Source organism: Fistularia commersonii, chromosome 31 (genome assembly GCF_037954325.1).
Source record: "Fistularia commersonii isolate RoL2024-O1a breed Wild chromosome 31, RoL_Fcom_v1.0, whole genome shotgun sequence".
In the NCBI taxonomy this organism is placed as follows: domain Eukaryota; kingdom Metazoa; phylum Chordata; class Actinopteri; order Syngnathiformes; family Fistulariidae; genus Fistularia; species Fistularia commersonii.
In genome coordinates this window covers 3,448,050-3,475,685 of record NC_141314.1, presented here as the reverse complement: position 1 = coordinate 3,475,685, position 27,636 = coordinate 3,448,050, and the positions used below count along the sequence as shown (strand labels likewise).

Sequence of the window (27,636 nt, the reverse complement as noted above, 5' to 3'; positions counted from 1 at the left end):
TCCTGCGGGCCTGATCGAACCTCCGTGCTGGACGTATGTTTGACACCCCTGATTTAGAGTCTTCATTGAAGCTACTCGGCATGTTTTTGGACGGTGGTCGGAAACCGCAGGGGCCAGGATGGACCCACACAGGCACGGGTGCAACAGAAAAAACTCCACACAGAGGAGCGCTTGCGAAATTCAGTTGAAATCGTCTCCGTCGCGCAACGCGGGGAGGCTTTTTTAGAAAACACACGTGTAGAAAGCCCTACATGGCTGGACGGAGAGAGAGAGAGTGAGAGAGAAAGAGAGAGGGAGGCCAAAGGCGGGATGGAAATTCAAACGAGGGAAAGAGGAGGGGATGTTTGTCTTTGTATGTGTGCATAGTCAGCATAGTGCATGTCGGTGTGTGTGAGTAGGTGTGTGTGTGTGAGGGAGTGAGAGGGGGAGTGACAGAGATAGAGAACCCCTGTAGATTTTGGTTTTACAACTTGTAACTTTGTTTTTCCCCCCTCGACACACAGACGGTGTGTCCCGGCCGGAGCCGAGAGACAGACGCTTTGAGCCCGACGACCGAAGGCGCATTTGTGCTTCTCCGACCGCAGAGATGTCAAAGAGGACCTCGTCGCCCCCCAAAGGTGGAACTGCCACGGTAAACGGGCATTTTGACGTCGCCGAAAACGGGACCCAGCCGACCCCCGGCGGCAAACTCCTATCACGGGGCGAGAAGAAAGTGGAGCTGGGGAGGAAGGTGACCCTGCTCCGCGGGGTCTCCATCATCATCGGGACCATCATAGGTGCCGGGATCTTCATCTCGCCGAAGGGAGTCCTGAAGCACTCGGGCAGCGTTGGGATGTCTCTGGTGGTTTGGGTCGCCTGTGGTGTGCTGTCTCTACTCGGTGAGTGGTATCCGCCCGAATACTTTTACCCTCTGTTAAATAAATAAAGGCGAGTGCGGGAGGAGGAGTGATTCAACAAGAAAACGAAAACGATGGGAAAATTTGCGTCAACGTCCCCGTCCTTTTGGGAGTTTAACATTCATCAATACCTCTGATGGAGCCTTTGCCAGCAGTCATTGGGTGAGAGGCCGGGTTCACCCTGGATCGATCACGGGGCCACGTGTAGAGACGTTCACTAGTCATATGATGGCATAAAAAAAAAATTCACCCTCTCATTTACATTATAGAGACACAACCATTCAATTTCTGATTCACTTGTTATCATCTTTTAACCCAGGGGTGTCAAACTCAAATGCATAGTGGGCCAAAATTCAAATCTGGGACAAAATCGATATTTATTCAAAAAAATCTTCCTACAGATAAAATAATTAAGCTTTTCATATGGACCCAAACAAGTTTTGCTTAATATATAACTTAGTATTGCACACTTGCAAAATCCTGTTTTCTGCCTAAGTAGCAGGGTGCCAGTATTAGCATAAAGTTGCTATGACTACTGTACACAGAGAGGGTGTTTATGGGTCCTGTTGTGATTTTCGTGCCAAAACAACACCAGAAAATTCTGGGATTTGTAGAATTAGCGATACATGCACCGCAGACTACACAGGCGGGCCAGCCAAGAGTCATTTGGTATGGCTTTGCGGGCCAAATATTATCACAGTGCGGGCCAAATTTGGCCCGTGGGCCAGAGATTGTTGCCTATGTTTTAACCATTTACTTTTTTATTCACTTGTGTGGGTCTCTAAAGAAGCGACTGTATGTTTTGGGGGATTGTGGTAGGAACTCCATGCAAACTCCAAGCAGAAAGGAATTGAATCCTTGCTGGGAGATGGAGGCACTAACCACTGCGCGACCATCCCATATCTAACATTACAAGTTATATATTAAACAAATACATAAATGAAAAAAAACGGATGTTCGTGTATGAAATGATTCTCCAAATGCAACTGCAGCTGTGTCCGACAAACGTGTCATTATTTTCGCTCAGATAAAGCGAGAATGAAGAATAATGTGCTTAATCCCGTTGAGATGGACAGGCGACGGGAAAAAAATGTTTACTTACTGCAACGGAGATTTCCAAGAACAATTAGCTCATTTGAAAATCCCCAAGTCGTGACTCATGAGGACCAAAAGGCATGAATGAGTGTAAAGTTCAGAGTTGGTTCATCATAAAAAGAAAGAAATGTATGTAAAAAAAAAACGATGTCAATCAGCCGGCTGGGCTTCAGACAGAAAACTGAATTAATTATTATCATTGGTACAGCTGTCAAATTCTGCCCGACTCATTTAAACGCTCCAGAGAGACAGAAAACACAGCAGAGCGAGGCAGGTTATATGGATGACATGTCATGATGAGCGTCCGGTCCAAGTCATGCTTAAGTGTGTTATATGTTTTTCAATTGACGCTTCCTGGTTCAATTCCAACGGGGGTGGGGCTTTTCTAAGTCGGGTTCTGCATGTTGGGTTTCCTCTGGGTTCTCTGGCTCCCTTCACAGTACGAACACATGCAGAGGGTTCATTGAGGACCCAAAATTGTCCAGAAGTGTGAATGACGTAGAGAAAGGTCGTGTATTTCTATAGGATTTGTAAATTTTGCTTATTTCTATGTGAGATCGCCTGGCGACCAGTCATCTCGCCTCTCGCCCAATGACAGCTGGGATAGGCTCCAGCACCACGGCGACCCGGATTGCAGGATAAGCGGTATTGATAATGAAAGAAGCAGCTCTGACATTAAGCCAGATATGATGCTTTCCACTTCTGGGATGCAAGACTGGCTTTTTGGTCTGCCTCGCTGCATTGATGTGCTTGCTATTGATGCCTAGAATGAATGAAAAATGGTTTTGGCAAGAGTAGTAGCAGTCAGCTGGGACGGGCTCTACCTCCGCCTGCGACCCCGACTGCAGGATAAGCCGTGTAGACAATGAATGAATGAACGGATCATCATTTATAAAGCTAAAGACAGGACTCATTCACTCCATGCACAGGACTAAAACCTGTGGATTTGCTGTACAAACGTCCATCATCTTGGAGCAACCTCTAGTATTTTGAGTATTTACAATTTTCACAGATCATTGGTTGATCATGGCTTTATCTGGTTGATGAGGTGGAAAATGTGCTCAAATAGTAGTCTGTGCAAATGGTCCAAAAAAACTGGGATTCATACTTCTTTTTTTAAGATGCTCGGTCAGCCGATCTACATTCCTACCCTCACCTAGGGTTATGAGCTGAAAGGATGTCAGGGATACACATGGCTGAAGATGAGCTCAAAAGGAGTCAGATGAGGTGGCTTGGGACTCCAGTCAGGATGCGCCTGGTTGCCTCTTCGATGAGGTATTTTGGGAACGCCCCATACTATGGGACTACGGAATATGTCTCACTGATGGCCTAGGAACGCCTCTGGGTTCCACAGGAAGAGGTGGATGAAGTGGCCGAGGAGAAGGAACTCTTGGCCTTGCTGCGGAGGCAGCTGCATGGACAAATCCCCAGAAGATGGACTGGATGGAAAAAACAGAACTGGAAGCGTTCATGTAATCTTTTTCTGTCAAAAATGTAGTTTATAACAGAAGTTAGCTAATTTCAAGTCCTCATGAAACAGAGGGGCCAAACAACAGCAATGTGTACCTCAACATGTAGCCATGGAGAAAATATCAACAGATATGAAGGGTTTCAACTGAAAAATAAATCAAGAAAAGTAGATATTAAAAGAATAAGCCAAAATTGCCAAATATACAGGTCGATGTGTCAATGTTATGATCCTAGCTTCACTGAATACGGTATATAGGGAGTTGTATGCTCCTTTTTTGCGAGGGCCTTCTACCCCAAAAGAAACCTGCAACATAGATAGCAGGATATAGGGCTCTCACATTTTTCTTTAATTTATCATTTTTTCACTCTATGCTAGATATCGTTGCACTTCTTGCCGGAGCGCGGTAATAAATAGCAGAATTGAGGCTTTTGAATTTGCTGTGACATGCAGGTTGCCATTTTGCCTTTGTGCATTTCAGAAAATTAAGGGAAAAAACGTTTTCTGACTACATCTGCATTGGGCTGGACCTGAACTGTAACCTCTGATCTGCAGGAGCCCTGTCCTATGCGGAGCTGGGGACCTGTATCAAGAAGTCTGGTGGACATTACACCTATTTAATGGAGTCCTTTGGACCTAAAGTGGCTTTCATGAGGCTGTGGGTTGATCTCATCGCTATAAGGTAACATTTACTTTTATGAGTATAATTTACTTTTTCGTAACTTTGTTGCTCGGCAATGCAAATAGCGCTCACCGCTGCTGCAATTCTAAATCTTTCAAGATAATTCAAGCGCAATGAAACTAACAATAACCAAGAATATTTAATTAATGTTGACAATAAACATAATTTGACACAGGGCTAATCTTTTCAGTTAAGAAGACATTTAGTTCACCTGAAATACAAAGTGCAAAGACAATACATTAAAACATGGCCTTGTCAACAAAGTGTTTTTTTTCCCTATGTGAGATTTATGAATTTAATTGAATTCATTTATCTTAATTCATCTGGTAATAAAACAATTTACAATGGTTATACAGTTTACTCATGGCATATTCATGTTGTAAATTATTATTCATATGTTTTTATTTTAAAATTTTTACAGCAGAGTCAGAAAACAGTTGAAATCATTTGGGGAACATGCCTTCATGATTTTTATACTTATTTCCCTTGGTGGACGTTCTTAGTCTTCTGATTGGTCAGTCCATGGACATGTGGTCAGAAATAAGGAAGTAAGGTTGTCGTGAAGTGTGTTGACATTCAAGTTGAGTCCTTCTGAAGAATTCTGTCTCCTTCCTGCTGTCTCTCCTACATAAGAGTGATCTAACCACCAGCAGCAACACATTTCCAAAAAGCTGAGGCAGAACTAGCAAAGAATGTTAACTTGGAAGAAATTATATCTGTTAATTGCTGGAACAAATCTAATTTAATAGATGTGAATGCCAGTGACTCCTCCATAACCACATTCAAAAGAAAGGACAGGGTGAGTCCACAGTCAGTTAAACACTGGGAGGCAAAAAAGTCTAAAAGCTCAACTCTGACGGTAACTTTTGAAATAGAGACCTGAAACTATTTCAAATGTCTACATTCCATAAGGAATCTGGAAAGTCACTGTGTGCAAGAACTGGGTCAAAAAATGTGACGTCTGGTTGGCTCTATTCTACGGGGGTGCTGTGGTGCAGGAGGTAGAGCGATCGTCCCTGGTTCGATTCCCGGCTCCTCCTGGCGTGTCGAAGTGTTGTCTAGCGAGACACTGAAGCCCTAACTGCTCTGGTGCTGATGGACAGCAACCAACTGCTCATGGTTCATCCATGATGGGTTAATTGCAGAGAACCGTTCCCCATAAGGGATAGAGTAAAAATTCTTATTATATTCAGGGGTCCAGGGGTCTGTCTGATAGTGGGAAGTCACAGCAGTGCTGTTTGTGTCCTGGTCATGAAACAGTGGACCAGCTCCACACCATCAGCAGGGTCCGGATGGACCCATCGGAGTTGGCCAAACCAGTCCGTGTTGTGCGGACTTGGAAAAGGCACTGGGCCGTGTCCCTCGTTTGGGGGAATATGGGGTACCAGACCCCTGATATGGGCCATTCAGTTCCTTCAAGACCGGTGTTGGAACTTGGTCTGCTTAGCCGGTAGTTAATTGGATGAATTACCAGTGAGAATTGGCCTCTGCCAGGCTTGCCTTTATCACCTTTTCTGGTTAGAACCCTTACGGACCAAATTTCTTAGTGCAGCCAGGGGGTTATGGGCGTGGGTGGGGTCTTTGCTTTTATAAGATTATGTGGTTCTGTCGACTTCATCAGCAAGATCTCGGAGCAGAGTGTGAAGCAGCTGGGATGAGAATCAGTACCTCTCCAAATTTGAGACCGTGGTCCTCAGCCAGAAAAAGAGGCGGAGTAGCCTCAGGAGGTGATAATACTTCCCCAATTGCTCGGGGTATCTCAGAGTACTCATCAGTGAGGGAAAAATGGAGCTGGAGACGGCAGGCGGATTGGTGAGGCATCAGCAGTGAAGCAGCATTGGTCGGTTATGGGGAACAAGGAGCTGAACTGAAAGGCCAAGTTCTCAGTTTACTGGGCGATCTACATCCCTACGCTCACCTATGGTCACAAGCTGACTGAAAGAACAGCAGTACCGATACAAGTGGCCGAAATGAGTGTCCTTCGCAGGGTGTCCACGTTTCCTTTAGAGATAAAGGAGGTGCTCAGTCATCTGGTAAGGGCTCAGAGCAGAGCCGCTGTTCTTCCAAATTGAGCGGAACTGGATGACATGGCTCAGATCGTCTGCTCAGGAGGCCTCCTGGACGCCCGCTGCTGTGGTTTCCTGGGCACAACAAAACCAGTCAGGGTCCCTGGGCTGACCCAAGACATGTATGCCTCCCAGAAAAGCTGAAGGAAGTGACCTGGGAGATACAAGTCTGGGGCTGTGTCCTTAGGCTATGACCTCACCCCGGATAAGTGTCAGAAGATCGATTAATTACCTGTAACCTCTGACCCCTCACTACATTATGACACAATGCTAACACGACCCTCAAGGAATTTCTAATATAATAGCTTGGGGAACACAGTTCACTGTTGTATTTGCAAATTTAGGTCAAGATTCTACCTTTCTATGAAGCCACTGTATGTAAATACATTTCACTCTCTTATCTGTCCCAAAGCAAAATGGTTATTTGGCCCTCAAACAGTTTGACTGTAAAGTAAGTTCTACTTTCCTCGCCCCCACATACCTTATCTGATTATACTATTTGCTTTAGCTTTACCAGGCAACTATATCAGCTTTGCTATAAGAGTCCAAAAGATTTTTTTTTTCAACTTTACTAATACAGTCTTAAGGGGAGAAAGAAGGACATTTTAATCTAATTTCTTTCAAATCAATTCCCATGGGATTTTAAGTACAATCTTACGGATGATTTGTAAATGTAATCTGCCATACCTGCAGGCGTATTGCTGTTTGACTCCCAGTTTTATTGAAACAGAAAATTTATAAAAAACTTCCCGACCCCACTTGTTTTTCTTCCTTTTTTTATATTCTTTTACAATATATACACGTTATCTCTTTTGAGAGTGTTATGCATTCAAAACAAATCCCATTGAAAACATCTTGTTTCCCCTGAATTTGCATAAAACATCTCAAATCAACCACATCAGTGGAAAAAAAGGAATGCAATGATGATACGTATCCATTAGACAACTGCTAAAAACGAACAGGAATCGCACATTTTTGCATTGCATTATATCCTAAAACCACCTAAATGATGCACGAGCTGCTGTTCCCCTTATGTGTATGTCCAATTCTGGAAGCCCCTCTCAGTCAATATTAAGAACACAAAATGAGCATTGCACCGATGAAGCAAAAAATATGGGTGCTTGTTGTTGGTCACTAGGTGCATGGGATGTCGCCCACTGCTTGTTGGGGTCCATTAGGCCGGAGGCGAGTAAATCTCTGACCGGTTGCCAGAGCCATGTTATAGAGACAACAATTCAGTCTTCTGGGCAATTTAGGGTCTCTCCGCGTTATCTCACCCGTTATCCTTCAATGAATATTTGAATTGGCCTGATTCCTTGAACATCCGTTGTTGGTCATTGCCCTTTGTTGGTTATTAACATCACTTTAACTGCACAATGGTAATTTGTTGTTAAATAACAGCATTTGAATATAATTCGGTGTGATCCATTCAGCAACAGCTGTTCAGGATTTAGCATTCTGGAAACTGTTACTAGGAAAGATTAGAGGTCGATGGCAGTCCGCTTCCTACAGGAGTACTGCAGGCAAAGTGATACCGACGTGATATCAGATACTCTGGACTCTGTTAAAAGAGAGTCCTCAGATCACCTGTCGAGTCAGAGATCTGAGGATAACAACCCTGGATACATCGACCGTGGGCACAGCGGTGTGGACGGGATCCAGCCGCAAGCTGGCGTCACACCCTGGCTCATGAAAGTGAAGGGAAAACAGCCACCTTTGACCCTTCGGTCACTGAAAAATGCTTTACCTCTTCACTGACAGAGCGCAGTGACTGTCAGTTCAGCAGATAACTTCCTCGGTCTGTGAAGTAAGCTCCAAAATGTCTTTGCACCATCTATCTCACCAGCTATTTAGTTGAACAGTGTAAAATTTTGAATTGGAATTATTATTATTTTTGTTTTTTTTTGTGGATTCCAGAGCCTTGCATGACCACTTAGTGCAGGGGTCGGCAACGCGTGGCTCCGAGTGGCTTGGGAAAATAAATTATAAATATTTAATTGAAGTGTATTTCATTTGAGTTAATTCCTTTCTTTAACTTTTAGTTCTAAGTTGGAAGATTATTGTGATCTTGAAATGTTAAATAAAATAATATTTATTATTTTTCAACGCTCAAAATAACGTCACACTCGCGGAAGCCGGTATACCCGCCAGCCGGTAAAGTCCCGATTTGCAGATGCTGTGCGCAGAAGTTCAGGAGCAGAAGTCCCTTAAACCAGGTAAAATAAATATTTATGAAGACATTTTGCAAATATTTATTTTTTATTGTTTACTGACACAGTGATTTTTTTTCCCGATTTATTTTTAAAATTCAGGTCAAGGCTCCGCTACACGCTCTGAAAGCCCAAATCTCAAAATGAGTTCATTACATAAATAAAATTCAATTTTCTCTGTAATGCTTTGTGAATTTCTGAAGAAACACACTTCACACTTGTTTATACAACGTGTAAAGGTAATAAAAAGCGATATATACAGTGGTACCTTTATTTTAGACGTCAAAAAGTAATTGCGGCTCCCGGTGTTTTCTTTTCCGAGGAAACCGGGTCCAAATGGCTCTTTGGGTGTTAAGGGCTGCCGACCCCTGCCTTAGTGCATAAACAGTTCAGAAATCTGGTTCAACCCTTGTTAGTAGATGCAGGTCAGTATGTAAAACTCACCCCCATAGATTTGTTTATGATTCACAGTTCTCTGTTCGATGTGTCGCATAAACCCAACAGAATAGTAAAGGTCCTGTTGGCGGTGACCTTGTCGGGCGCTATACCGATCGCAGTTCAGAGCAGCGAGGTGAAAAAATACTCAGTGTGCAGCTGTGTGCACAGCCACGGCAAAGCTGTATAAACAGTCCAGTGACTACCCTGAGCTGCCCATTTTTTTTTCCGCTGGCCCGAGGCTAGCAGGACCCAATGGAAACCATGGGAAATGAAAAGAGATGGCGGCCGAGAATGAAAACAAGAACGAGTGAGACAAAGAGAGATTTCCCCGGCCGCCGTGGCTTAGTGGCCGGTGTGGGAAATGAGCAACGAAATAGTGATGAGCCATAAGATGAGGCTGTGGGACCAGCCAGCCTTATTTGATCTTAATGAAGTCAAGCCTATAGAAAGCTGCCACTATCTGGCACGGAGGGTGCAATTACGAAACGGTTTTATCTCGGATGGCTAAAATTCCACACACGAGCACAAACACACACGTACAAATATACTTGTATTACCCGGGCCCCGAGGAAGAGCCGCAGGCTTTGACGCCAATCTGACACTGCCGCTGTGTAAATACAAAACACACACTTAAATGGGAACAATTTTCACAACTGATGTGCGCTAATGCTAACAGGCTGACCGGGTGACTGTTACTTAAAGATCTACCTCTAGAAAGATGAGTTTGTGAATTATCAGGTACATTCAAAGTACATGCTCAAGTGCATTTTTTCTTGCTTTGTGTGCACAGGAGAGATTATAGCTATTTATTTATTTTAAGTCTCGTGGTATATGATTTGATCCCTTAGGTTGGTGAAACAAAAGCAATTCGGGATAAATCCTCACTCACCGCACTCACTGCGTCCGCGGTGTTCAAGGGGACCGTCGGCGACACAGTGAATCACCAACACTCAATCTAACAGACATTATTGCATCCTGATGCCGAGACGGAAAAGAAAACCGTTTTATTAGTCTTTTATTCTAAAAAAAAACACCTATTTCTGAGTGATATGTGACACAATAGCATATTCTGTGACTGTTTTTCCTTGGAGTTCCTTGTAAAATGTGTTACATAACTCCCATATTATTGGGAGTTAAAATATTGTTGTTAAAATATCAATAATAATGCTACTAATACAATTAAGATGGGTATTATTACTACCTTTGTTATTTTATTAGTTTCATTATTATCAGTATTGTTAATTATAATAAATGTACAATAACAACAGCAATAATTCTAATAATACTGATACAAATAATAACACCAAGAAAATACATTATAATAATTATCATTATCATTTTTATTATTTCGTTACTTTCATTATTATTGTTGTTGTTGTTGTTTTGACCTTAAGTTTAAGTCTTCTTGGGTTTCCATCTGGATCAAATTTACCATTTTTATTTCACAACAACATTTATTTTCTTCAGAAAAATGTAGTTTCAGATTTTATGACCTTCACGATGGACAATTCTTTGTATACTAGCGATGACTTTGTTTTTGTGTTTGAACCCCCAGGCCTGCAGCGCTGGCGGTCATTTCCCTGGCCTTTGGTCGGTACATCCTGGAGCCTCTGTTCATGCCGTGCAATATCCCCCCCATGGCCGTCAAACTGGCCACCTCCATGGGCATCAGTACGTACCTCGGCCATCGCTTCAAAAATACACAAGGATGATAACTGACTTTTGTAAACTGCATTGCAGGACAGTCAGACACGGTTTTGTGGAATAAAATGAACCAAATCTCGGAGTTGAACACAGTTGCCAAGAAACTCAGTTGGATACATTGATTCTGTAATATAACTGCAGGGTACACCCTTACGAGACCACATATGATTTAATGACTGAAAATACATAGAATATAAAATGTGATGCTATACAGTGTGAGGGACAACAAAGTCCAAAAAAAAAAAAACCCAAAAAAGTATGTTTTTTTTTTTTTTTTTTTTTTTTTAGCTTCTATCATGTACCTGAACAGCATGAGCGTGACGTGGTCGGCCAGGATTCAAACTTTTCTCACTTTAAGCAAGCTGCTCACCATCGGCATCATAATCGTCCCAGGAATGTTCCAGCTCCTCAAAGGTAAAACTCTCAGACTCCCAACCAAGCAAAAACAGACACAGTTATCATTAAATAGTCTCAGACACGATCCGGAGTACGTTAGTCGTTTCGTCAGAGCAGACGTTTACATTTTCACAAGTACCCTTTGCTTGATTCGCGCTCTCTCGCAACAACACGCGGTGTCATGTGACATGCCAGGTGTTCCCAGTGTGATGATGGATGTTTTGCAATGTTGAGTTTGTCGCAGATTCTGGATTCCAAAAAATGTTTTTCCCAGAGAACACATGTCCGTGTCCTCTCATAATTGCATTACATTTGCTTGTAACCCAGCTGAAGGGAATAAAAACAATACTGAAGATGACGGTCATTTATTTTCCAACACTACAATGGAAAATGGGACAACAATGCTAATTATTTATTTTAATGGTACAATTTTTTTATGAGAAAACAATGTGAATAGTTTTTTTTTATGGGACATTACTGCAAATTATTCTTTTAAAAGTAAATCAAAGTTCTATGAGATCATGACTTGGTCAACAGTCCATTCATCATATGTGATCCTTGACCATCAAATTAAACTCAATTTCATATATCATATGAAAACATCACGATGAGGAATTTATATATTTATTTCGTTTAGTTATCGTCGTGTTGATTGGTGTACTAATGTGAATCCAAACATTTTGAGACCGATCTGATAATCTAACAATAAATCTCAGCTGGACCGAAAAAATAACTTTAACGCCACGTTAAAGTCACAAAGCACACATTGCATATTTCTGAACCATCTCCTTTCTTTGGTCGGAAGTGAACCCACGCACCAGGATAAGGGATGGAAAAATTAAGATGAACTCAACTCGTAGCAACTCAGTTCAAACCCAGAAAGCTATAAAAACAAAAAAACAAACAAAAAAAAAAAAAAAAAAAAAAACCTCACCCACTTACTGTAAATTGTAATAATTTCAACTGTAATAATTCATCTGTATATATGTTCATAACTGTGCAATATTTCATAACAGCTACATGTAAAATATTTTTCATACTCTTGTGCACTCCTTATCTTTCACTTGTTACTTAAGACACTTTATAGTTTACTTTATAGTTTATTTCTCCCTTTTTCTCTTATTTTTTACTGTTTATACAATTTTTCTACTATTATTTATTACTGCCATATTTTTCTTGTAACTGGCACAACAATTTCCTTCAGGATAAATAAAGTTGTTCTTATTCTCATTCTTATTCTTATTCTTAACAATGTTCAAAATATATTGATCATTGCAATCTTATGACTTAATGCATGGCCTGAGGAATAGCAAGATAGGGCAGTCTTTCTAGAACATCTCCTGTTCTAAATCTCAGCTGAATACTTTACACCAGACCATCCCTACCATATAATGTTAACATGCTTTTGGGTTGTTGTTTTGCCCCTTTAAAAATTCCCTTTTTGCCTGGAAAACCAGGGTTTTTCAGAGGCTAAATCAGACCAATGTGCAAAATCATCTCAGAATATAAATTGTACTCAAGTCTGGAGCTAATGACTGCACCTGTAATACATCTGCATTGTGGTATATTTAATCAGAACAATGAAAATTCACCGCATTGTTGTGTACATCATCAAAAGCGTTTGCTTTTTACGTTTGAGACTGATCACAATATTGCAAAGAAAGATACGGAACTTCAGTCCCCGTGTTATCGAAGAAGATACTTAGGAAATGTGTGTGTGTGTGATTGCAGGAGAGACGCACAACTTTGAGAATGCCTTCGAAATTCAAAATGTTGACTTGTCCGGTATGCCACTCGCCTTCTATTCTGGGATGTATGCTTATGCTGGCTGGTAGGTATGGTCCTCTCTCTCTCTCTCTCTCTCTCTCACACACACACAAACACCAACACAAACACACACACGCTAGCCGGGGCCAAACCATGTGAAAGTATCTTCAACCTCATCTCCATTTCGTCACCTCCAACTTGACAGTAGCTTTCCCCAGGGCACCCTGAAGTTATTCCCGTGCCCAGTTGGAATATATAATCCCTTCATTCTGTGCCGGGTTGACCAGTGTGCCTGTTGCCAGGTGTCTGTGCCCGCACTGCTGAGCACTTCTAACAGGAGGCATCTGGGAGGCGTCCTCTTTCAACACGAAGGAGCGTGGGCTCTAATCCGACCCCCTCCGGCCGAGGGAGGAAAGTTGTTTCAGCAGCTCCGGAGACCTCATTCTTTTGGTCGTGGCCATGGGTGGGAGCTGGGATGTGGACGGAATGGCAAATTGCGAGCTTTGCCTGCCAGCTCGGCTCCTACTTCCCTAAAACTTGTCGATGCAGCTTTCGTGCTGATCTGCCTTTCCTTGTCATGTCCCGTTCTACTCTCACTTGCGAACAATACCTGCACGTAAAGCACGGCTTGAGGCAATTTTTCCAAGGCAGAGGGGGCAATCTACCAATTTCTGCGAAAGAACCATATCCTCTGAACAGGAGGTTCTGACTTTTATCCAAAATAATAATAGAACCATGATGACTCGTGTGTGTTGTGCTATATTTTTGATGTGGATTTGTAAAAATTGTTGCATCTAAGTACCCTTTCAGACGTACACTCAGCTATACCAACCAAATGCTTCCTCAACCAAACTCCGAAGGCTAGGATGATGATAATTCAAATAAATAACAAGTCCTCAATGAAATTACATTTTCTGCACCAAATAATTATTTATTGGTCGACTTGAAGCTGCAAAGCAATATGTCTTACCGATGATGCCCTTTACAGAACGATGGTGCCGCATGGTAGCCTACAGCAGCATACATTGACATGTGATCTCTGCCACACGAGAGTCAGTGACCTCAGTTCCTATTTTAGAAAAGACCCGAACAATAACTAAAAATACATCGAAGAGACACAGGTGGGCAGTGGGTTCGAGATAAACCACATCTGGCTCCCCAACATACTTCGTTCTTTACACCAGTAATGTGCGGGTTATCAAGTTCATCGTGCGCATGAACAGCTTTTTTGCTTTTTCTTCTTGGCTGCTCCCTTCAAGGGTCCCCACAGCCGACCCTTCATCTAACCCCATCCTCTGGTTTCCCCCGGCCTCCTGGCTGGTAGTTCCAACCTCAGCATCCTTCTACCCATCTGGCCTCTCTGACTTCATCTCCAAAACATCTAACATGTGCTGTTCCTCCGATAGACTCATTCCTGATCCTATCCATCCTTGTCACCTCCAAAGAGAACCTCAACATTGTCATCTCTGCTACCTCTGATTCTGCCTACTGTCTTTCCCTCAATGCCACTGTCTGAAACTATCGCCACCTAAGTGTCTCTGGAAGGATGATGTTTTATCATCAGAATATTTTTCATTACTGGCTATGAAATACCAGAGGTGATTGGTTCACATGTATTACAAGTTATCCAAACGTTCCCTTTTTTTCAGGTTCTACCTCAACTTTGTTACAGAGGAGATCGAGAATCCTGAAAGGTGAGTGTTGTTCACTTCTCTGCAAGTAAGTTGCTTTGTTGATTCGGTTTGAAGAATAAAAACATGTTTAGGGAGAAGCAAAAAATGAAGATCTATGCAAGTTATGTGTTTGTGACATCTTGCAACACAGATGGGCGAAGTTTTGCGCTGCGCAAGAGGTGCAAAACTAGCAACCATAAAGTACAAAATGTATCTTAGGGCTATCCATTGATGGATTTGGGGGGAACAGTGTTGCTACCAGCCTTCTATCGCTGGTGTAGCAAAATCTGCCGGGTGGTTTTATTGTCGACTTTTCTCAGCACGGTTCAAGTGGTCATCGGTGAGCAGGGCTCTGTGGCGTCTTGCATACAAGTTCCTTCCAGTCGACATTCTCAAACAGGTAGAAGCAGATAACTCCGGCATCTTCCTGGCAGCTTTCGGAGATTGGAGATGTTTTCTTGTTCAGGGACTCATCCAGTTTGAAGTAGTTCAACTGCTCCTTTGGGACAGAACCAGACTGGAGACTGATCAGTTGCGATTCCTGCGGAGCTTCTGCAGCCTTGTCTAATGGAGGATATGACACCAGCTGGAGTCACATCACACACATTTAGCAAATCAGAGAATCCACCAGAGATTAACTCCGTGCAGCTCGCACAGCAGGTCACCCGATTCCCTGACATGTTGAGGTGTTTCTTCTAGCGTTGCTCGAATTTGGGAACGCGCAAAAGGATCTGTTTGCCAAATATTTCTTATAACAGTAGACAACTTGCTTTTTTCGCTTAAGTCTTGAACAGTGGGTGACTGAGGAAAAAAAAAAAAGTTTGTTGAGTCCATGATTTAGCAGCTAACCTTGCAGGACTAGTGTCCCTTTCTTCAGATGACAAGTTACCAGCATAGTTAGCATGCTATCCTTCTTTAGTGCGATGCTTTCCTGATATTTGAGACGCACAGGGTTTTTATTCAGGTAGAAATGGTTCTGTTCATGCTAGATTTTTCCGCTATTTAGTCTGCTCATTTTGTTGTGGAGGACGGCATGTGAGTTCAGGTCAAGAAAATCTGCACCATCTGGTGGTATTAATTTACTATTGCAGGAGAAAGTGAACTCCTAAAAAGGATGTCTCAGCGGATTGTCATTGACATCATTCCTTGCTGGGGGCCTGATGTGGACAGTGGGCCGTAGTTTGCCCACCGCTGTCTTAAAAGTACATATAGATGTAATAGATTACCCTGAAAGAAAGGGAAATCACTCAGCAATGCGTTTTAAAAATGTACATTTACAGAACAAATGAAGTGGTGAGAGATGGACTGAGAGACCAAATACATACCTCCAGAGCCCTATGTCCTATGAAAACAGGAGAACTATCAAGTAAACTAAAATTATCTGACTTTCATTATTAATGTTTTAGCTGATCCAGATGTAAGTCAAGTTTTTTTTATTTTTTTAACAAGCAACTATTGGAATTCCCTGAATGTACCAAATATATGAACTGAGAGACATCTTTTTTTTTTTTTTTTTTTTTTCTTTAACAGAATACAGCTAAAAAAAAGTTAACAATACTGAACTTGACATCGTTCAATTTAGCTTAAACAACCATGTGATGTTATTTTGCCAAATGTTGTCTGGAACAAAAAGCTGATTTGATGTTGCAGCTTGCCCATTTCAGAAATAAAATAAATGCATATCCAGGGGCAACAATATGGTAACTGCAACAATGTTTTGTTTACTTAGCATGCAAAGTGCAGGACGTATCTTCATGACACCGTCAAGAACACTAACTCCAGACAATGCTCTGGCTTTACAGCTAACGTCAGCGAAAAAAAGAGAAAAAAAAATACATATTTGAAAACTGACAATTGCATCTGTGCTGTTGTTCACCAGGACGTTGCCCTTGGCTATCTGTATCTCCATGGCGATTGTGACGTTGTGCTACGTGCTCACCAATGTGGCGTACTTCGCAGTGATGTCCGCCGAGGAACTCCTGGCCTCAGAGGCGGTCGCTGTGGTAAGTACAGGTTATTTTCTCAAAAACAACAGTTTTGGAAACACGGGGATAGGATGGGCATACATAGCTATTGGTCTTTTTTGTAAAAGTTAAAAATTATGACAAGGTTTTATCTTTGTGAAAAAATAGAGCCAAAACAGGGTAACTTTTTATGGACATGGCAACGTTATTCACTCGTCTACTTTAAATGAGGACAAAATGATTTGATTTTTTTAAAATTAGTATGAGTTAGTATTGTAGTACTTAGTATTGAATTGTTAATATGGTGCTACTGCTGCAGCATTTGAGGTTTAAAAATATATACATTTTCCATGAATTCCTCCAGTTTCTTTCCTGTCAAATTCTATCTTCATTTCCCCGACATGCAATGCATACTAGTTCTTTTACAGACCTTAGAGATCTTGTTACACATCCTTGTGAGTTTCTTCCAAATCTGTCACCGTCGTGGGATTCTTTCAACATCGCAATACCCTTCACACGCAGATCCACCGCGAGGAGCTCTGAGCTTTAAGGGGCCATTCGGAGCGGTGAGGGTATTCGTTCTCGTCTCTTTAATGCGCTTTGGTAGTCCTGAGAGCCTGGTGTTGCTGATCTGATGAACTGGCTTGTGTTTCAAGGGATAGCGAGAGTGACTAAGGGCTTTTCTGTACACTTTGCTTTCAATGCATCTGTCCTCTGTGCTAATTTACAAACTTTCTAAGACAGCAAAATAAAAGAAGTCATGTCTGACAAAGTGAAACTCGTTGTCTTCTGGCGAAAATGCAACCCTGTTTTTTTTGCTTTCGAATCCCTCTTGTAATGTCCACAAAGATGTGACATGCATAATGTCCTGAAACTCCGACTCAGACATGCGGCTGATGCAATTTTTATTGTGAATCCTTCGGGGTACAGGACTTTCTCGGAAAATTAGAAAATTGTGATCTTTGTCTTCTGTAATGCAATTAAAAAAAACAAAAATGACTTTTTAATGATATTCTAATATTTTGCGACGGGAGTATTGAGTCTTCTGAAGACGTAAGCCATAATCAGCAATATTAAAATAATGAAAGGCTTGCAATATTTCAGTTGATTTGTAATGAATCCAGAATTTATGACGTTTTTGTTTTTGTAATTGCATTACAGAAGATAAAGAACTTTATCACAGTATTCTAATTTTCTGAGACAGTCCTGTATAGTAGCTCTTACCTCACCCATGGATGCAGCTCTGCTACGCTAACGGCTGACGCTATAGAACCGTGCTAATACCGACAATTTAAAATATGATGTTATATTTTTCTCTTCTGAGGTTCACCCAATGAGCAGCTTGCAGTGGTGCACCAGAATCATTTGATTGGTCGGCGCGGTTGGGTTACTATTTAAGCGTGCACAGTTTGAGTTTTGCGAAATCCTGGTTTTTGGCTGCAAGCGCTTGAATCGGAGTGCGACTCGACTGTGACTTCAACAAGCTACCGTTTTAAAGCGTTCACCAAATGACCACGTCGATTACCCTACCTTGAAAATCTCTGATTTGTTGTTTTCCAAGAGCGAGCGAGGAGTCGCAAATGTTGAACAAGACGCACTGTCACAAAATGAGATGATTAAAAAAAAACCTTCCGAAGAGGGTATATTACATTATGGGAGACAGCCGTCCTCTATTATTCCTCCACACAATGCGCAGACGTAGGCGGAGAAGAGAGCAAAGATGTATTTCTCACTCCGCCGCTGTTTTGACACGACTTACATTACACATTTCAGTTTGTGATCGCGACGAACAATTGCGTTTGCGAAGCTTCCCTCTGTCAGAGCGCTGACTTTTCTGGGAAGCGACGGGGAGCCAGCTTTTGTGTAGGTGAAGATAAGAAATTCACAGCTGCATCTGTGGCAGAATTTGCCATCAAGTTCTGACCAAACAAAAATGACATCAAGAAAGTTTCAGAGTATCTCATGCATTGATAATTCTCTTATGAACTTACAGTATATCTCACTTTGTATGGACTCCTAATTTTCTTCGCCTACAAACACCTCACAAGCTCCCACCTCATCTTATCTTTCTCATAAATAATGTGCTGGCATCATATTTTTTATATTAATCACAGTCAACAAGTAGCTCGGTCATCAGCTTTGGAAACAGCTACATCCCACAATTAGACAACAAATAGCGGATCTGTCCCGTGATCTTGCTAGCTCTGTCGTCCAGGCATCCACTCTGGGTAGGGTCTCCCAAGGCAAAGTGGTGCGAGGCGAGGCTCCAGGCCAAAAAAGATTAGGGAAAAACCCTAATGATGGACAACAGAAGGAGGTAACAAGGTACCCAGCCTGGATTAGACCGGGGCTACCTTTTGGAACCAGGTAAGAGCTTGTTGGCCAGGTCACAGTGGCTGCACCTTGGCCTCTTGGGCTCGCTCAGGCAACGTGGAGTCGTGTGGGCTTGTTGCCAGCCAGCGGTAAACTAGCTTTAAGAATGGTAACCTCTGTGGTTGGACTCTCCTCAACCCAGAGCATTAGATCTGGAGCCGGTCAGTTGGCCTATCTGCTTCTCAGGAGTTGCTAAAGGTGAAATTTACCAGGCCAGTGAGGGGATACTCACAAACCCTGGCTGAACACCAGTGTTTTCCCATACTCAACTAGGGGGTCCCCTCCTTGTGAGTGAGTGAGTGACCATTAGTCCTGCCGGGAGACTTCAATGCTAACATGAGCAACCTATGTTTCTTTCTGGTTGCAACATCTATACCCTAATGGTGGCTTGATATTGCACTTCAGTAAAAAAAAAAACACAAGTGCAAATGGTACCAGAGTACCTTTGGTCAAAGATGAATCGTCGACCCCACAGTTGTACGACTGGGCCTGCGAACCTCCGTATCGACTGAATCATTCAGAATGGAGTGCGGGAACAAACAGGGTTACATGGTGAAAACCCATTCAGACACGGGGAGGTTTGGGAAATATCCATGCAGAAAAAGTCCTTGCAAGGAATGAACTTGTGTCGTTTTTTGGTGTGCAGGCGATTAAAACTGCCCTACCTTGCCACCGGTTTTTCAAACCATGTCATTGTCAAGAATTAAAAAGGAAAGAATTGTGAATGGAATTGAAGATTTTGGGGGCTCTCAATTTCCATTGTCCAATGGAAATGGAGGGATTTGAATTTACGGTATGAAAAGGAGCAATGATTCATAGCCCCACTAAATATGAGCGGCTAGCTAATTTGACAGGATGTCAAATGAGAACCACTCCCTCGAACAACCCAAAGGTTTCATCTATAAGTGGGTTAAATCAAACAGAACTCCAATTCCTCCCTAACTGAATTACACGGATACATTTGCTCCTCTTGCTCCATGGCTCGGATGGAGTTCCAGGTCTTACTGCACTTAACGTGTCATTTCGATCTCTTGGCTTCCAGCAACTATCGATGGGATCGTTTCAGCTCGCCCATGTTGGGGGCTTATCACATCACGGACATTCCTTAATAACAAAACACGGGTGCCTGTTAGACTAAGGACTGCTGTCATGGGTGCAGGCCTGTGGGCGTGGAGGGCTCGTTCTTTGAAAGATCCCCGGTCTCGTCTAATGGGGTTAGTTTTATTGGCCTGCCCACCGAACGCCTTAAGAGAGGTATTAAGTGCATTTGTCTGGCAGTGATAGAACATTTACACTTCCCTCCTCGCAGACAAAGAACAAAGTTTTACATCCCAATCTCCATTGTAAACCTCAAACTTTGTGTCTCAAAACTTGACCTTGAGATGCAATAAGAAACAGCATTTCAGAATCTGATGGATTCCCTTTTAAAATAAAAACCCACAGCCGAACATTCTCAGGAAGGCTGTCGCTGTTTTCTCCCCTCACTTTATTCACTTATTTTTATGACCATTATTGTCAACAAAATTTCAAATGCTGTTCTTGCTGAGACGACACACCACCTGAGCCCCAAAACATAACGGCTATATCTACATTCTTCTATGAGAGGAGCCAATTTTATGATATTTCATCACATGTTGACATGTAATGCATGATATTTTGTATTTTTCCAGTTCCACGAAGCTAGAATGTAGATTCTTGCATGCAAACACCATGTTGAGCCGGATTTTGTAATAACAGTGCATTTTGTAATAAACGTCCAAAATGTAATAACTTTTTCATTTCATTTTGTAATAAAGCCGCATTTTGTAATAAACTGCCCCAACGCATTTTGTAATAAATTTTGCAGCATTATATAATAAGTTATTACATATTGAGAAGATTATTACAAAATGCACTTGCACCTTTTTTATTTTCTAGGAAATGTAATAACATGGTGCATTATGTCATAACAATTCTGAAGCATAAGTTTGTTAATTGCATTTTATTTTACTTAAAAGTATTTGTAAAAGCTAGGCCTATTATTAGTATCACTGTATTAGCCTAGTGGCAGTACTTAGCAATTACTATCAGTACACTATTCAAAGGTTGCATTAACAGAGAATATTCTATAAATTCCATGTTATTACATTTCCTAGAGAATAAAAAAGCCGCAAGTGCATTTTGTAATAATCTTCTCAAAATGTAATAACTTATTACATAATGCGGCAAAATTTATTACAAAATGCGTTGGGGCAGTTTATTACAAAATGCGGCTCAACACACCACCAATAAATTCACATTATTATTCATATTGATTTGAATGAAGGAAAAGGATTAAGAGATGTTACGTTTATTTTTGGTGATAATGAGTGAGTAAATCGTGAATGTAGAACTTTGACTGAGAGTCAAGATGTCGGGCACTGTCCTTATCAGCACCATCTTGACCCCGTTGGCATGACAAGGAGAATAGATGATAAATTAATAAATCCCCCTCTGATATAAGTGAAAAAAAGAGAACTTACTTGTTTATGAATTAGTGTCTTGGTAATATATCCATCCATCCATCCATCCATCCATCCATCCATCCATCCATCCATCCATCCATCCATCCATCCATCCATCCATCCATCCATCTTCCCCCACTTATCTGGATTCAATATAATGCTTACTGTTATCATTACTGATTATTATGATTATGATTAGCAAATTGTTGCAATAATATACATCTTATTATAAATCAAATAGTATTTTTTATCAAAACTGATATTAGAATTAGTATCAGCAGTAGAGCAGGACATTTTTTTTTTCTGTGTTTGACTTTCGGGTACATCGAAGGCATTTGATAATGTGGCTCATTTATTTTTGGGGCGAAATGGGTTCAGTTCAGAAGGTTTCACAGATCATAGTCATGTCACAACTATGTGGTTCCTTGATCTTTCTTTCATAACCTATCATCAGTTCGGTTTTTCGCCCTTCCAGATGTATTTTTATGAAAATCTGTCACAGTTGTCACAGTTTTGGGAGAAAAAAAGAAAAAAAAGAAATGCATTGATATATAAGCATTTCATATTGGGGGCCAGGATGAAAAGAGCTTGTCACTGTTGGTGCATAACAGATTTGTGGACTGGAAAAAAAACTAAAAAAAATCTAATATTTCCAAGAACGGAGGATGGGATGCATCCTCGCGTATATTTTTCCTATCGCAGAAAACCTGCCTGTCCTTTCTAAGTTCCATTCATATGCACAAAGGTAACTGTATTTAATCGGTGGTATTTTATGATCCGCTTTAATTACCGGTTGTAATTTCGAGGACCCATAACAGGTACATGCCCACATCGGATATTAAGATCATTAATTTTAATTTCTTATTCCAGGATGGGTTTTCATGCACGTGTTATTGCAGCTGGAACCTTCGCAGCATCACTTTGGGTGTCCGACTGTCGACAATGTTTGCTCCGAACCGTAAGCAGCGCTCGCGGGTTGAATTCCCTGAAGTGGTAGAAGATTCGTCCTTTTATACACGCAGCAAAATAACACATGAATAAGACATAGTAGCCAATGAATAGAATCCATCTCTGTGCAAACATACCATCTTTAATTCTTGGTGAAAATAAAGACTATGGATACAAACAGGTTCATAATTTGAATTTACGAAAGCATTATTAATGCTTAATATTTTAATATATTAATATTCTATTATCTTAAAATATATATTTATAAATATAAATATACATTAAAATATATATTTATATTTTAATATATTTTAATATTTTAATATATTTCAATGTATTAATATTTTCTTCAAACATTAGAAAATAATATAATAACTATATAATATAACTATAACAACTATATGATATAATAATAATATAATAATAATATAATAACCTGGAGAGAGACTCATCATCTCAGAAAAATATCTGTTTCCCTCAGAGGTCTTCGACATGATCGACCAAAACACACTGGTTAAGTTTACAGTTTGAAATATCTTGGATTTTACACTTTTTGAAACCTTTTTTTTGCTTTTACAACCTTAAACAACATCTATCATAACGGATCCCAGCCACAAAACTCTACTATCGAAGTAATGATTGATGGATGTGAAAAGAGTGTCACAGTTTTAATGTGTGGTTCCTAAAATAGTTTTAGAGCCGCAAAAAGCTGCGACTATTACGATTATTTTTCGGCGTGGAGTGTTTTATATCTCTTATGGAAGGATTGCTCAAGGCTGAGTTGTTCGTCATGGGTGACTTTTGCCAGATGCTGAAAACACACAGCATCCAAACACCGAAGATTTAGTGTCTACGCAAAAACACCAAACAGAAACATTTGTGAGAGGAAAATGATGTTTGCTGTGACTCTTCTGATCATGTGAAGGATTTTTTTTCACGCAAGATAAATCGACGCGGATATTTAACCCGCCGACTAATATTTCACCGCTTCTATGGAGCGCGACAAGGGGCTTCGGAGAGTCCCAGAGCAGGGAAACACCTTATTTGGTGTTATCATTTGAAGTTTCATAAGTTGGGATTGCTTGACATTTGAATCATTCTGAGCGTTTCCATTTTAAGAGTTAATAGTAATTACTAGTTTTAGTGCAATTATATCGAAGGTGCATTTTTTTTCCAATTTTGTCGCGCACCCCGGAGGCCATGGGGCCCCTGGCATTGGCCTATATTACTGATTTAGATATTTGTTCTCTATGAAGGAAACCATGACATCGTCTTAAAATCCCAACCCTGGTGGTTGTAGTCGGAAACTCTCCACAGGCCGTTTGAACTGAAGAAGCCTCTTGGATGAAAGGGTGAAACGTCTTCAAGTGAAGAAATTCAAATTGCCACAACAGGATGATTTTGACAAGACTGTCATTTGACATGACAGTCTTAAGTTGGCTAATTTTGTTTCCCTTGTCATTTTAGTTTGGGTGGATCTTATTCTGAAAAGAAAAAAGGACTAAAACAAGTACTTTTTCTATGTTACTTTCCTGACCAGTAACTTTTTTTTTTTTGTGTCCGCAGACCTTTGCCGAGAAACTGATGGGGAAGTTTTCCCTGGCGGTGCCGGTATGCGTGGCCCTGTCCTGCTACGGCCCCATGAATGGCTGCCTCTTCGCCCTGTCCAGGTAAAGGCGTCTCCACTGGGATGGCCCTGCCTGTACTCATCTCACATGGCCCGATCAGCCATTACCGCTTCATTCTTCCTCTTTTTTTTTCCTGTCAGCTACTACCTTTCGGGCTCGTCTTCTATCGTTCCCTCTGAGCTCTCCAGTTTTCCTCCCAGTGTCACACCCACACTTCGCCACTTTCTCACATCCAGCATACATGTCCTGCACCTGTGTAACACTTCTCACTCCGGCCTTCCTCATACAGTACCATGGCTCCTCTCTCTGTGCCCTGTTGTATGTCTTTCTTGGTCTACAAAGGGACAATGCAGCTCTCTCTGACTTTATCTGTACATCTCTATCAGCATTCTTAAAGCAAAAACTGAATCAGGAGAACTCTTTCTAGCCATGAACCCATACTCCTGCTCGCCACCCATTAATTTATTTTATTGATGAGTATAGGAGGCAGTTCTACATTATGGCATTATTATTTAACTCTGCCATGTTATGCTAGAAAATCTACAATGTACCTATAACTTGGTCTATGATTCAAAATACTTGAAATAAAACACACCAATTTACAGTATTAAAGGCTGAGAAGGCGGATGAGAAAATGAATACAGATAAATTCTAACTCGTGACAACCATTGAATCTGTCTCTCCAAGCTTGATAAAGACATCCGAGCATGAAGCAAGGCTAAAATTTTCTACGGTTCCTCCCAAGGGTAACTAAATCCTCAGCCAAGGAGCACGGCTTTCTTTTACGGCCGTATAGTTTTTTTTTTGCTTTGGTTTGTTTTGCGAGGGCCAAAGAACCAAGGCAACCCTTTGGTGGACTGTCCAATTTCTCAGTGAGGCAACACACAGTGAGTAAAAACAGATTTTATTGCACCCGGCAGCCCAAAATTTGAAACTTCCAAGGCATTGGGGCTGATATGTCGGGTCCTTGTTTGTTTACCCGAGCATAATAAATTGGGAAACAAAATGTCAAATAGAACCGGTGAGCAGTCGGAAAGTGGCGACGAGCAGATGTCACTCACTGGAACAGGCGACACTTAGCCAAACCCGAGATCCGATGAATGTCCACGCTGATGTGGTGGACCAGACCAGACAGAAATTGGGTAAAAAGTTATTAGCCTGTCAAAGACATTGAGACAATGATTAATACTTTTCTTCAATCTGCCAACAATTGTTAAGGACATGGCAATGTTTTTTTTTTTTTACCTCCCACTGATCTCAATGAAAACTGAAATCCCCTGCCCCAAAAAGAGACATTTCCTACGTCCCAAATAGGTTGTCAGCAACAGAAGATTAAGGTATTTTCTTTTCTTGTATCACGTTGGATGCATTTTACACATTTCTGAAGTGAGTCACAAAAGTGAATCACTGATGCCTCATTATTCTTCAGATGAAATTCATTCTGATCATTTCAATTACATTATATATATATATATTCTAAATAGGTTTTTTTATTCATTAATATTTTTCTATTTTATTTTATTTTTATTTGAGGAAAAAAAAGTAGAAAATATTTCTGATACGGTTACCTATACAGTGAAATAAGACAATTAATAAGAAATAAGAAATTAGCAGTGGTTAAAAAAATAAATAAATTTAAAAAATGTTAAATGGAAAGTGGAAACAGGATATTATTGTCATCTTTTTTATTTTAATCTATTTTATTTTGTTTTTCACAGAATGTTTTTAGTGGCCTCTCGGGAAGGACAACTCCCTGAGGTATTCTCCATGATCCATGTGCGAAGACACACGCCAATGGCTGCTGTTCTCCTGCTGGTCAGTTTATTTTAAATAAATGAATAAATATATAAATTTATAAACAAACAAAAAATATATAAAAGAAAAAAAGAAAAAAAGAAATCGGGCTCAAATGCAGTTTGACTTAAAAATAGACATGGGCATTGGAAAAACGTCAAAATGTCTAATTTTAAAATGTGAATGGTGAACTGAACATCCCAACAACTGACCTTGTGTGTGTGTGTGTGTGTGTGTGTGTGTGCACGTCCAGTACCCAATGACCATGTTGCAGCTGTTTGTCGGAGACATCTACAGTCTGTTGAACTTCATGAGTTTCCTGCGGTGGCTGTACATCGGCATCGTAGTTCTGGGTTTGATCTACCTCCGACACACCAAACCCGATCTCCCACGCCCTTTTAAGGTCACTTTTGTCACACCAGCCAAACTGAATATCTTCCTTTTTTTTCTCATTTCAATCTCTTGTTGTAGATAATAACACTCATTCCCCTCTGACTTGCCAACAGGTACCCATCTTTATCCCAGTGGTGTTCTGCCTAACAAGTTTCTTCATGGTCTTCTGGTCTTTGTACTCAGACCCAATCAACACTGGGATCGGATTTGCCATTTCCCTAACTGGCATCCCTGCTTACTACATCTTCATTCACTTCAACAACAGACCGAAGTGGCTCCAAAGGGCTATTGGTAAATACAAAAAAAAAGAAAAAAATTTTTACATGGGCTGTGTAGTTTCACTGGAAAATATGTACAAAAAAAAAAAAGAGTTATATATTTAGATATGTGCCTTCCTCATCCAGTCAAAAATAGCCAGACAGATGCACATTATTAAAAAAAAAAAAAAAAAAAAGAATTTAAAAAGCTCCCCAAAAAGTAATTACAACAGAATGATTGACAAAAGAGTTAATTTCTTCTTCTTGCCAACATATGTGGAGATACATACTGTATATGTCTTCACTTTAAAAGAAAAGGAAAGGGCTATTGGTGAAAAGAAAAAAAAAAATCCTACACGGGTTGTGTAGTGTCACTGTTGAAAAAAACGCAAAGGCACACATGTGTCTTTGTCACACAGTCAAAATTAACCATGAAAATACACGGCATTTGAAGAAAATGAAATTAAAAATAGCATAAAAAAAATATTACAACAAAATGATTGACAGTGGAAACAAATGCATCTTCTGTTTTATCATAATGTCTGTAGAAGTAAAAGAATAAAAGAAATGTAATAATAATATTAATAATATCACAATATATATGTAATCAAAAAAAAGGGAAGGAGGGGTCCAAATAAGTGCTGTTTGACTGAAAACTACATTTGAAAAATGCATGTTAAAAAAATGTAAATTAAAATCGCACAAAAAAGATATTACAACAAAACTCATCAACAGTGGAAACAAATGCACCTTCTGATTTAAGTCAAATAATAATAACAATAACATTAAAAATTTATATGTCATAAAAAAGTGGAGAAGGGGTCAAAATCAGAATGCTACATTTGATTCATGAAGATGTGGAGGTTCTCATGGAGGAGTGAGGAAGACGGGTTCTCACGGCAAAAGAGGCGGGAGACCTGGAGGAAAACAATATCATCAGTTTTCTCTCTCTTTACCTCCAGACTCCTTCAACAGAACCTTGCAGATCATCATGGAGGTGGTCCCACCCGATCAGTAAATACGCACAGGCTGGGTCGGGCGCTGGCCTTCGGATGAGCTACGCCTACGATGGATTTCGTAAGGTCGATACCGCTGAATTTCAGACGATGTCGCCGTTCTTCTTCGCGCGTCAGAAGATTTACGTTCCTCCCTCAACTGAGCCAGCCAAACTTTGCACCTCTGCTGGAGCCGGTGGAAACGAAAACTGTCTTGACAAACACGTTGCATTTGAGTCATTTTATTGTTATATTTTCTAGTATTGTGCTGAAGTTAGTGAGTCTGAGACTTATTGTATAGTACAGTTCCTTTTTTACCAATATAGCTTTTGAACTAGAGGCTAACATTGGAGGTTATGGACGAACCTGTATACTTTATTAATAAAAAGTAAATGTTTTTATTTGT

General features: G+C 40.7%; 1 protein-coding gene across 3 annotated transcripts; it reads left to right on the top strand.

Annotated features, from left to right (window-relative positions):
* Positions 1 to 225: 225 nt before the first annotated feature.
* slc7a11 (solute carrier family 7 member 11) lies at positions 226 to 27,636 on the top strand. Of its 3 annotated transcripts, none has more exons than XR_015109243.1 (13): positions 226 to 352; positions 504 to 878; positions 4,015 to 4,141; positions 10,411 to 10,526; positions 10,848 to 10,973; positions 12,687 to 12,786; positions 14,372 to 14,416; positions 16,275 to 16,398; positions 23,730 to 23,833; positions 25,510 to 25,606; positions 25,839 to 25,988; positions 26,162 to 26,269; positions 27,198 to 27,636. XR_015109243.1 is itself a non-coding variant. In XM_086178883.1 (13 exons), exons 1-13 carry the CDS (start codon positions 310 to 312, stop codon positions 27,251 to 27,253), a joined length of 1,641 nt encoding a protein of 546 aa, XP_086035009.1. In that variant the 5' UTR covers positions 230 to 309; the 3' UTR covers positions 27,254 to 27,628. The 3 variants fall into 3 exon arrangements, 2 of the variants coding, with proteins under 2 accessions (XP_086035010.1, XP_086035009.1); XM_086178883.1 differs by having other exon boundaries at positions 230 to 352; positions 26,092 to 26,269; positions 27,198 to 27,628; XM_086178884.1 differs by lacking the exon at positions 10,848 to 10,973 and having other exon boundaries at positions 229 to 352; positions 26,092 to 26,269; positions 27,198 to 27,630.

Excerpts from the sequence above, each read along its gene's own strand:
- slc7a11 (XM_086178883.1), top strand. The coding sequence starts at position 310 with ATGGAAATTCAAACGAGGGAAAGAGGAGGGGATGTTTGTCTTT. Across the intron at positions 25,607-25,838 it reads TGGCTGCTGTTCTCCTGCTG|TACCCAATGACCATGTTGCA; the intron begins GTCAGTTTATTT and ends GTGCACGTCCAG. Across the intron at positions 26,270-27,197 it reads GTGGCTCCAAAGGGCTATTG|ACTCCTTCAACAGAACCTTG; the intron begins GTAAATACAAAA and ends CTTTACCTCCAG.